General features: G+C 42.9%; 1 protein-coding gene across 2 annotated transcripts in view; it reads right to left on the minus strand.

Moving 5' to 3' along the window:
• The window catches only part of MAP7 (microtubule associated protein 7), a 180,044-nt gene extending 167,820 nt beyond the window's left edge, over window positions 1–12,224 (minus strand). For both annotated transcript variants that reach the window (XM_058735393.1, XM_058735388.1), the window contains exon 1: window positions 12,116–12,224. In XM_058735393.1, coding sequence (XP_058591376.1) covers window positions 12,116–12,182 — 67 coding nt within the window. In that variant the 5' untranslated portion in view covers window positions 12,183–12,224. The remainder of the gene's footprint in view (window positions 1–12,115) is intronic.
• Between the last annotated feature and the right edge of the window lie 317 nt (window positions 12,225–12,541).

A 12,541-nucleotide genomic window follows, 5' to 3' on the forward strand; every position in this document is an offset into this window, starting at 1 on the left:
ATTATATATATTATATACTTATATAAATATTAAATATAAATAAACCTTAATATTTTAAGAGTGGTTTAAAGCATGTTGGTTTAATCAATTACCACAGTGTCTATGTATCATATATAAAATTTAAAGGCATTACTCAGAACATCTAAACCCAGATTCATCTGAGGAAGTGACATTTAAAGATTTATTAAGTTAAATTTTTAAAAATATAAAAATTGAAATTACAAGTTGAACAAGATATTTTCTTAGGGAGAAAGGTCTGTCTCATATACCCTGGTCCCAACATCCTATATAGGCACTGGAAATAAGCCTCTGCAACTTGAAGTCTTTTCTAAAATTTAATACATAAGAAACTTAATTAAAAAAAAAAAAAAAAACGGTTTAGGGGAGCTTGGATGGCTCAGTTGGTTAAGTGTCTGAATCTTGATTTAGGCTCAGGTCATGATCTCAGGGTCATGAGCTTGAGCCCTGCATCAGGCTCAGAGCTGAGTGGAGCCTACTTAAGATTCTTTCTCCCTCCTCTCTGTCCCGTGGGCATGTTCTCTCTTGCTCTCAAAAACAATAAACAAAAACAAAAACAAAAACAAAATAGCTTACTGATCCTTTTTCTATTTCAACATGCGTACTTTTTGAATTTTTAAAAAGATGTTAATTAAAGCATAGTTGGCATACAATTTTACATTAGTTTCAGGTATACGACATAGTAATGTGATCTATATACATCATGGAACGCTCACCGGGACAACTGTAGTTACCGTACATATAAGTTCTTATTCACTACATTCCCTATGCTGTACTTTTCATCTCCATGACTTTATTTTGTAACTGGAGGTTCAGGCCTCTTAATCCTCTTAACCTATCTCACCCATCCCCTGCGTAAGTACTTTGTTTGAAGAAACCCAAACTATGTACTTCTCATGAAAGCCTTATGGAAGGCTAGTTGTATTTGCTTCCTAGATTTTCCTTTGTAGAGAAACAGTTAACGAAGTGATAGTAATTTGTTTCAAGTCAAAATAAGTCCGGGAAGTCCATCGTCGTGGAACACGTCCATCTTTATGATTTAAAATGCAATAATTCTGTGGCAAGTACTTTAGGAAAGAACTTAAAATTTAGAACTATGATGCAGTAATAAGAAACACTTTTGAATACCACAGAAATGAAAAAAAGTCAAGAGAGGCTGGCATGGGTTTTAACTCAATCACAACTTAATCTTAGCAAGTCACAAGGTTATGTGAGGCGACCTTCTACTGCAACATTTTTTGTGCAACACTTTGACAGGTGAAAAGCACCATCCAATGTGCCTGGATGATGCTTACTATATCTGATGGCAATGTGATCACACGGCTGCAATTAGGTCTGAGTCAGCATTACATTCGGATTCTCTCATTGAGACTTTATAATTGTAAGCAAAAATTTGCTTAAGGGAAAAATTTAGCAAGCCAGGGTAAGTCCATATTTTCATGGTGATGCAATACCAATCCTTAACAACCGTGACCACAATAATTACAACAACACTACATGCTGTGTCAGGCACTGTTATAAGTACTTTACATGTACCAACTCATTTAATCCTCGTCATAGCCCTATGAAGGCATTACCAGTATCCCGGTTTTAAAAAAGAAGAAATCGAGGAAGAGCATGGCCAAATGACTTGCTCTAAATCCCTCAAGTAGCCACGGAGCTGAGAATGGAACTCAGACAGCAGGCCTGAGTCCTAGCACAAAGTCATAGCTTAACATTATCACTACACTAGGTAGTCAGCTTTGGGCGCAAGATCAAATGACTTCACACACGCTCAGCTTCAGTATAATCTTGAAGGGGCAAAGGGGAAATCAAAGACACTCTTTTCCTTAGAGATCAGTCTAACTCAGTATCCCCCACTGCCCTTTTCATTGTGGCCCCGGTTTTTATAGCTATGCAGACACCAATTGCAAGGGGGAGGGAAAAAAAAAAAAGAAAGAAAGAAAATCAGTTCTGTCAAAGGTAAGCCCTCACTGAAAAAGCTTTAAATCACAACTGATGGCACCATAAAACCTGAGACACACACGTAAATCGTGCTCAGACGTGCCTCTGGAGGTTCTGACAAGTAGAACCAGAGATCATAATTTGATGTGATGTTCGAAACCGTAAGTGTGGGGGTGCCTGGGTGGCTCAGTCGGAAAAGGGTTGAACTTCAGCTCGGGTCATGATCTCGCGGTTCGTGAGTTCAAGCCCCGCATCGGGCTCTGTGCTGACATCTCAGAGCCTGAAGCCTGCTTCTGATTCTGTGCCTCCCTTTCTGTCCTTCCCCTGCTCATACTCTCTCTCTCAAAAATAAAATAAAAACTTAAATAAATAAAAAAAAAGTAAGTATGGGTAACATTGTTAAGAAAAAGTACAACGTGAAAAGAGCAGAGGTTACCAGACCCAGCCTTATGTCAAGTAACAAGTGATGAGGAGAATGAAGAGAGGTGAAGAAAGATTAGCCCAAAAGGTATTAGCATAGGTTGTGCCGCAGGATGGAAGGCAAGAACATCAAGGAGAAGGACATTCTTGTGTTAAGTATTTACAGGCAGACAGAAGAAACGAGTGGTTTCCAGAGCCAAGGAGATGATGATCAGATTTTCACTAGGAAAATCTCTGGGAAAAGTATATAATTCGCTACATAAAACTTTATCTACCTGAAGTTGACCTTCTTGTTTTGAGGGAAAGGAGGAAGAAGGTGGCAGAAGTGGGGAGGGGGAGGGAAGGGAAAGAAAGAAGTTCATTACCTAACTTTCCATCTAACTGCATACATTCATACATTAAAGTGCATGAATACATACGTGAGTGTGCACATTATTTTACTATTCAAGCGTACTCCTACTCATATTCACATCTACATTTCCTTCACAAAATTCCCGGAGCAAAATAAGAGATAAACAAAATAAATTCACTGGCTTGAGGGTAACAGCTGTTATGATTTCCAGGTGGTTTCCATAAGCAAGGTACACTTGACACCTCCAAATGAAATCTACTATCGTCAAATCTAAGAGATTTAAGTAGGAAATAGATCGAAAGTAGTCCTCAGCCTTGAATGCACATTGGAATCACTGGGGGAGTTTTAGAAGGTACTGCCACCTGGCTCCCACCCCTAGAGGTTCTCGGATAATTGCCTAAGGTGTAGCAGGGGCAGAGCGAGATTTAAGAGGTCCCTGGGTGATTTTAACTCACTGTCAAGATTGAGAACCAATGATGCTGCAGCATAGGAGCTCAATCATTTCAGTAATATAACCTTAGGCCCCAAGAATGGCCTATACTTAAATGAACTGACCAGCACTGCAGATAAGGGGGCCATCATACTAATTTAGAGCATCAACCCTGAATAGGAAAACAATCCAGCTGGAATGCAGGAGGCAGGGAACTAGGTCCTGTTTGGTGTGTTAGGTCAGGGCTTCTGAGAACCAAAAGCCTGGATTAAAACCTTGACAGGCTGCCACGCGTTTTTGTTACAGCCTGTTATTATGCAAGTTACTGCCACCCAAGCAGGCCTTGTGTTGGAAAGTGGGGACACTGAAAGAAGAGGGTCTTTTCTGGAGTTTCACCTTGGAATTTAAACCTATTCCAGAATATAGCTATTTCCTACTGTCACCATAGTATCAGGGATACAAGGTTTATATGTGGAAGGTTATCCCATAGTAAAGGATGGGTCCTTTTACCAGAAAGCCAACTCCAAAAAAGCTTACGTAGCATTAAGAAAAAAAAAAAAAGTCACAAGAAATTTTCAGATACCAAATCTCAATACTCTACAATTTAAATATACCTAGTTTTGGGGCGCCTGGGTGGCGCAGTCGGTTAAGCGTCCGACTTCAGCCAGGTCACGATCTCGCGGTCCGTGAGTTCCAGCCCCGCGTCAGGCTCTGGGCTGATGGCTCGGAGCCTGGAGCCTGTTTCCGATTCTGTGTCTCCCTCTCTCTCTGCCCCTCCCCCGTTCATGCTCTGTCTCTCTCTGTCCCAAAAATAAATTAAAAATGTTGAAAAAAAAAAATTAAAAAAAAAAAAAATATACCTAGTTTTACTAACAATGCATGCAAAGTCCAGCTCAGATATACCAAATACATCTCTCAGCTTCCTTTCCGCTCAGTTTTGCATTCCTAGGTCCATCTGCGATGTTTGGTCTGGTGTGTCAGTTCTCCTTGGCATTCCCCACAATTCTTTCACAACTATTTCTGTAGGAGTTTCAAGGACAAGGAACTGCCAGATGCAGTGAGTTCTTGCCGTCAAAAATATATTAGTCTTCAAATCAAAATTTAAAGTCGCACCCAAGAAAATCTTATAGATTCTTTCTTAACTGGCTATTTCTCCAAGATACTAGGAAGACCAGTATTTAATGAACAGAGAAAAACCACCTGACGCCATTTAAATTTGTAAACTATAATTCAGAGCATTGCGAAAACAGATATTAAAGAGGTAAAAGGCCAACAAGCAGGGATGGATCTAGAGAGTATTATAAGCAAGCTAAGCAAAATAAGTCAGAGAAAGACAAAGGTCATAGCATCTCACTCATATGCGGAATTTAAGGAACAAACAAAGAAAAACAAGAAAAGACAAACCAAAAAACAGACTTAACTATAGACAACTGGTAGTTGGGGGGGGGGGGTGATAGGAGTGGGGAGATGGGTGAAATAGGTGATGGGGATTAAAAAAGTACACTTATCTTGATGAGCACTGAGTAATGCACAGAACTACAGAATACTGTACACCCGAAACTAATATAACAAGATACTAATCCAGTATCTTAACTATACTGGATTAAAAAAAAAAAAGGCAAAAGACACTGAGCTGCTAAACAGCTAGACAAACTTTAGAGCTGGATTTTCTATAAAGAATAAGCATAATAGCATACGTGTTTAGCATATAGAACCTTAGATCGTGCTCAGTGATTAACTGTCCAATGACAGAGGGGCGCCTGGGTGGTTCAGTTGGTCGGGCGTCCAACTTCAGCTCAGGTCATGATCTCACAGCTCATGAGTTCAAGCCTCGCATCAGGCTCTATGCTGATAGCTCAGAGCCTGGAGCCTGCTTCAGATTCTGTGTCTCTCTCCCTCCCTCTGCTCCTCCCCTATTCATGCTCTGTCTTTCTCTGTCTCTCAAAAATGAATAAACGTTACAAAAAAAAAAAAAATTAAAAAAAAAAAAACATCCAATGACAGATTATCAAGATCTTTACAAAACACTGTAAGTACATTTCGGTAACTGAGAGCTGATATGTAAGTAGTCAATTTGACAATATAAATTCTGCCAACAAGGAATAACCAAGACCATAAAATGAGATATAAGACCAATATTCCCAGCTTTGTAACTGAAACAGCATTCCTTCCGAATTTCGGAAAGCCATTTCTCAAAGGATTGGAAGAGGGACATGAAGGGGGACAGAGAACTTGGACTGGCATGGGACCTGATGTGTAATGGCACCGCTGTTGATAATCAACTCCAGAATGCAGACTCCACAGAAAATCGTTACCATGGAAGAATAAAGAAGACGGTAATATTAAAGCCAAATAAAAACTCCGCATTACACATGGGCTCTGGGGGCAACACTATCTCCACAGGGGTTCTAATTCCAGCGAGCATCATTTAGCATCCAGAAGGGCACTATTTCACTTTAAGGCAATTATACTGCTTTACTCAAAGAACTTGGTGCAAAGGCTGAAAATTAAAAACAAAACTTAATATCAAGTGCCGGTAAGGATGCTGAGCAGTTCCAACTGAGACATTGCCTGTAGGAAGGCAAAACCACAGGGCCACTCTGGAAAACGGTTTGGCAGGTTCTTATAAACATACACTCTCATATGGGCCGACAAACCCACTCTGAGGTCTCTCCCTCAGATAAGTGAGAAAAGCCTAGGTGTAAACATTTACAGCGGCATAATTTATAATCGCCCAAACCGGGAAATATCTCAGTGCTCCTCAATGGGTGGGTAGATTAACAACCCATGGTACTTCCTTACAACAGCAAGCTACTCATCAATAACAAACTATTGATACATACAACAATCTCAAATGCATTATGCTAAGTGAAAAAATTCAGACTCAAAAGGTTACATGGTGTGTGATTCCACTCTTAGGGAAAAGGCAAAACTAGACACGTGGTGAACAGATCAGCGGCTGCCAGGGGTTGACGGTAGGAGGAGAGCCTGACTTGAATGGGCAACATGAGGGAATTCTCTGGGATGAGAGAACTCTTCTAGACCAGGATTACAATGGTGGTTACATGTGTATATATTTGGCAAAACTCAATGAATTGTACACCTGAAATATCAGTAAATTTTCTGTATGCAAAAGTAATTTTTAAAAAGAGAGAAAAAGCCCTCTGCCTTTTCAAGGATTTGTCATTTTTTTCCTTTCACCATCAAATTTGATGGCGAGTCTCCAAAATCAGTTCCATCTGCGCATCTATTAATCACTTAGAATCTGGTTCATCCCCCACTCTTGCACCAACAAGTGAAATTCCTCTCCTAGGGGGTCAGTGACTACCCGGTAACCACAGCGATGGCTTTTCTTTCATTCTTTGATTCCCTGACCTCTTGACCTTCGCCCTTGGCAGGTGTGCTTTGCTCATTTAAAAAAAAAAATTATGTTTATTTTTGAGAGGGAGCATGAGCAGGGGAGGGGCAGAGAGAGAGGGAGACACAGAATCTGAACCAGGCTCCAGGCTCCGAGCTATCAGCAGACAGCCCGATGTGGGGCTTGAACTCATGAACTGTGAGATCATGACCCGAGCTGAAGTTGGATGCTCAACCGACTGAGCCACCCAGGCACCCCTGCTTTGCTCATTTATGCCCTTCCTATCTTTTTAGCTTCTCTGCCCACCTTCTTTATTGGCTCTTTCCCCTGCTACACTTTGAATGTCCTCCCACCCCTTTTCAGTTTCTCTTTCCAGGCTCTCCTTATTCTCCCGGCTTCAATCATTATCCCCTTATGGAATGAATCCCAGAGTTCTGGGGTCTATTTTTGTCCCTCATCTCCATACTGCCTGTGCCCATTAGACATTTCTACCTACGTGTCTCTGTGTCTCTTACATGTCTTATAGAAATTGTTCTGTTTCTCCCACCAAAACCAGGTCCTCCTCATGGACACTTTCATGCCACCCTTAAGCCAATGGGCCACACTCAAATCTGGAGTATAATCTTAAATGCCACCTTTTACCTGCATCCTTACACACATGCCTCAGTAGAATCTTGAATTAATTGTTCCCTTCCCATTTCCAACAGCTTGCCTCCGTTTCTGTAGGAACCTCTGAGTTGGTCTGTATGTCGCTGAACTCCTTCTTATTAAATCCATCCTCTAGTCTACATGCCTACTTCGAGATGGGAAACAGCTGGGTAGACATCCAGATTTCGCTGATCTTCAAAGGTTTGGCTGATCTGTCTGGCTCCATGGACGTTCCCCATATACTCTCACCACCCCGTGTTACCATTCTCAAGGCAGAGAAAGTCAACTGAAGAGAATGACTTTCAACGATGGACGGACTATGCATTCGTTAAAGGCACATCTGAGCTCTTCTGTTGGACCCTGCAATCAAGCTTGCAAATTCATGAGTACAGAATTACTAATGAAGCATGTTTTAATCAAGATCTGTCATTCTCAAGAATCATCAACGGTTCACCACTGTCCACAGAATCACATACCAGCCTCTTAGCTTGACCTTTAACCACTCCACAATCTGGCCTCCATGGATCATCATTCCTAACTGATCTTCTAGGATTCTTTCATCTTGAGGCTCACACGAGTCAGTATGACCAAAATTTTGCTCTTTTCCATATTTGTAGCTTTTCCTCTCTTCCTTCCCATCCAACTTTATGTATCATTTACCCATTTTTTTCAGTGTTTATGACCTCCCTAATGACCACAGCCAGAAGCAGTTCTTCCTTCACTGAAGTCCTCATGCAATTATTTATGAGTTGTTTCCCTTGCTAAGAAGGAGCGTGTCTTTGTCAACCTTCTAGCCACCATAATGCTTAATATATGCAAGGTACATATTTCTTGGTCAATTTATTTTAAGCCTCAATATTTTCAATTTTTAAATCAATACGAAACTTGAATTTTAAAAAATTTTCCCTTTCAAATGATTATTTTTCGTGCACCGGAAAGCAAAGGTGTCAGAAAAAAAATTTTTTTAGCGAACATGCCAATGTATATTCGTATTTCACACTCATGCCTAAATATTGATATAAAAAATCCATGTTGCTGAGCACAGCTGCTTGGTCTAACACTTTCCTCTTTAACAAGATATAAAGTAAGAGCTAGTCACAATACAATGGGGAAAGAAGTTATCTAGCCACTTGAATGAAGCATCGTGAACTTTAGGACCTGAATTTCAGACCATTTTGAAATAAAATACCAAATTGGTAGTCTGGGTCCCTAACTTACAATGCTAATTTGCAGATATTTGTAGACCCTTTGAGACAAGTGAAACCATAAAGATCACTTTAATGCAGTGAAGGTGGTGACCAAGATCACATATAAAGCCCGTATTCTCTCACCAGATAGCCTGCTGAGGAGAGAAAAGCCTAATTCTAGGTTCTAATTCATTTCCCCCAAAAGAGTATCAACAGAACTTACAGATTACAGGTATTAACTTATTTCCTGTACATGAAAGTGTTTACTCATGAATTAGTCACAAGCTGCTTCAAATTAGATCTTAATTCAGTAGGCTTATAAAAAAGAAGCTATCGAGTTGGGAAAGGAGTTGTGCACGCTCACTTTCCACAGCTCCCAAGCATGAGCATAAAAACACTGAACACAGAAAGCTCGGACAGAGGCAGTTTTGTGAGTATCCATCTATGTGACTACTCAAAATAACGGCCTGAAGAAGGACTTGATGTCCTCTAGTGGTGAAATCCAAAACTTGCTTCCAAGTCCATTATTTTTTCAGTTCTTGAGAACTGAAAAATATTCAAAATTTTGAATATTGAAAAATATGGTGAAAGAACTGTTCATCGTAAAGAGAAATGAAAACTTTTACCACAAGAAATGTGACTTGACTACTTTTAAGTAGAAGATAAATATATGCTGAGAGAAATATGGTTTTTAAATGTGGGATTACTATAGTACCTTTCGATATCCTTAAATGTTTCATTTTATAGGTGCTATACCACCAATTTTCAACCCATCTTTGATACACACATATATGTCTACATACTTATGAATATTACAGGTCTCATTTTTATAACCACCTGAAACTCTAGTCTAAATTGTCCTAGGACTTAGTGGGTATCATGCTAAGTGAGATGAGTCAGACTGAGGAAGACAAATACCATATAATTTCGCTCATGTGTGGAATCTAAAAAGCAAAACACATGCATAAACAAACAAAAAGTAGAATCAGACCTATAAATACAGAGAACTGATTGTTGCCACAGGGGAATGAGGTGTAGGCAAAATGGGTGAAGGGGAAGGGGACATATAGGCTTCCAGTTATGGAATGAATAAATCACAGGAATAAAAGACACAGCATAGGAAATATAAGCAATGATATTGTAATAGTATTGCACAGTGACAGATAGCAGCTACACTGATGAGTATAACAACATAATGTATAGAGATGTTGAATCACTGTCGTACAACTGAAAGTAATGTAACATTGCGTGTCAACCGTACTCAAAAAAAAAACAAACAAAAAACCTGTCTTAAAATTACACCAAATTTTTTGCACAGGTCTATAAAAACTAAGACATTTAAGCATGTACTTTACCTCATAATAACCCAATCTCAATGAATGAATGAATGAATACATAAAATGAATCCCTCAACAAACTTCCCACTTCAAGTAGCAATTTTCACCCCTTGATAAGTGATAAAAGATAGAAGTTCCCACCTCCTCCCCAAACACCCACCTCTCTGCAAACCTGTGATTGTTTAAAAAAAAAAAAAAAAAATGACTTGCAGCATTTAGATGTGTACGATGTGAAATATGTTCATAAAAATAAAACACTACATTGGAGTCCTATATGCTGACGTAGGTAACATGTTTTAAATATATGGAAAACTTCTTAAATTGTTAAAATTCAAGCACTCCTTACTTGTTCACTCAAAATATTGCTACCTAGATTAAAAAAATACGTATTTTCACCTTTCTTCTATCTTTGGCATCTGCTCACATAGACACTTCTGAACACCAAAAGCATTAATTTAGGGCTAGAAAAATAGGAAAAAGATGTGAGCCAGAAATAAGTTGTACTTAAATCATAAGTAAAATTACTCAAAAGACCATATATAAAATGTGTCCCTCAGAAACTGGCGTTTCTAGGCAAAGGTGTGGAAGAATTTTTTTTTCTATGAAGGAGATGGCAGCCAATTAAATTCCCCCTTTGTAAAAGAAAATCTTTCACTGATAGTCACATGAGTTGTATATTAATTGTTAGAAACACGACCAGTTCACTAGTTAACCTGCTCAGGTAATGAAACACTAGATTGCAGTTCACTCATATCCGAAAAAGTTGATCATGTGCAGATTCTAGAAAACGGTTCTTTTGTTTACGTTTGTCTGACTATAAACTGGCTTGCGTGAACTTTCTGGAACTTTTTTTTTTTTTTTCCAAAAGCAGTTACTTTGTGGGTATTAGGCACCAAACCATTTATACTGTAATGAGAACGCTGCCCTTCCGCTGCCCTCAGTTGGGGAGGGGCCCAACCCAGAGCATGCAGCCCATCAAGTCTGATAAAACAATTACAAAGACAACTCTTGGCCACCCCTTCCTCGGCCCAAATCAAAATAATGATCGCCCAATCTTTCAAACACATTAAGACAAAATAAACCACCCTACAGGAAGTAGCATGACTTCAAAGTAAACAGGTTCAAGACACCTTGTCAGACTTAACCTCAGGTATTTGGCTGAAAGGATTAAGTCATTAGACTTTAGGTGCCCAAACTCCTCCTAGCAGTGCAGATACACTTCCAAAGATTGGTACAGGTTTTCTGGAACTTTCATATTAAAATAAGCGTATCATGTAAATCAAAAGGTCTTTTCTTTTTTAAAAAAAGGTCTTTTTGGAGGGACAGGAGGGTCTCACATTTAGGGAAACGATCGTTTCCGATTATGTGTGTATGGAAAACGCACTGCAATTAGGAAGCCTGCAATGTGAATTCTTTTTAAAATAAGAAACTGCCTCATCGCCTCCATCCCAAGTGGAAGGTACTAGAAACGGTTTCCCGACCTAGAAGAGACTAGGGGAGAGGCGAGAATCTGCAAGTCAGTTTCTTAAGAAAAAGCTATTAAGAGTGGAAACGTCGTCTTCATACAAGATGGGGCTGGGGGAAGAAACTTTCGGCTTGTCTTGGAGATGTGAGCACCTGTCCCCGAGCGTTAACGTGGACGTCGGGGGCGGGGGTCGATGTGACCACCTGAGCCGACGTTCCTTCTACCTTGGGTTCGTGCATGGACCGCATAAAAACATGAACTCTGGGGGCGCTTTCATGTCAACAAAGGTACAAGTCCGACTATCCCGCACACGCAGGCCCCACCTTCCAGCAGCCAGCCCTGGCCCTCCCCACCCCGCGACCTCAGTCTGCCCGGGAGCGGGTCGCCACTGCGGACCCTGGGGCGGGGGCGGCCGCCGCTCACCGCCGCGGGACCCTCGCGCCGGCGCTCGGCTGCGCCACCGGCGCCTGCGACCCCGACAGCCGGTGCGACCAGGGAAGGCGGGAGGGGTGCCAGAAACGGATAATCCTGTCGGTCGCACCTGGCAGAGGATTTTCCGGCTGGCTGTTTGGTTTGGGAGATACGATTTCCCCATTCAACTGAATGAGAGCCGAGCCGGCAGGTGGGAGGGGAGCGGCCAGCGTTTTCCCAGTTCCTCCTCCCGCCCGCGCTCGCTGGCGAGTTTCCACCTGTTGTGGGAAACTCGAAGTGGAGCGTGAGAGGGGCGACCGGAACTGGGGCCGGCCGCGCTCGGGCACCGCGGGCCCGGGCGGCCGACGCGCGGCGGAGGGCGGAGGGCAGACGCGCTCCGAGCCCGGGTGCGCGGCGCGCTGGACCGGCAGTTCCGGGCCGCGGCCGGGAGGGGGAGGAGACCGCCGGCGCCCGGCGCGCGCCCACCCGTCCCGCCGGCCGCCCCCCGCCCGCGGGACCCCCGCCTGCCCCCGCCGTGCAGTCACCTGTTTCGCTCCGCACAGCGCCGTCGCCGCCCCTGTGGCTGTCGCCGCCAGCTCCTAGCTCCGCCATGGTGCTCCGATGACGCGCCAGGAGAGCCGCTCCGCCCTCTTCCTCGGCCTCGCTCCCGCCGGCCCCCCGCCTCCGGGGCCCGCGGCCCAGACAGGTGAGCGCTGTCTGGGGAGGGCGGAGGGTGGAGAGCGGAGGGAGGAGGGACCGGGAGCCGGCGCGCGGCGAGCGGCTTGGGTCAGGCGCGCGGGCGCGCCCCCTCGCGGACAGGTGCGGCGTGGCAGCCGCTCCGACTGGCACTAATGGGTGTCCGCAGAGAGAGCGGCGGCCGGAGCCAGGCACCTGGCCCGGAGCTTCTGCCTGCCGCTGAGACCGCTGCCGGCTCCTCGGGGTCTGGAGGGGGGTCGACGACACTCAGTGGC

The sequence above is a fragment of the Neofelis nebulosa genome, chromosome 6 (assembly GCF_028018385.1).
Source record: "Neofelis nebulosa isolate mNeoNeb1 chromosome 6, mNeoNeb1.pri, whole genome shotgun sequence".
NCBI lineage: Eukaryota > Metazoa > Chordata > Mammalia > Carnivora > Felidae > Neofelis > Neofelis nebulosa.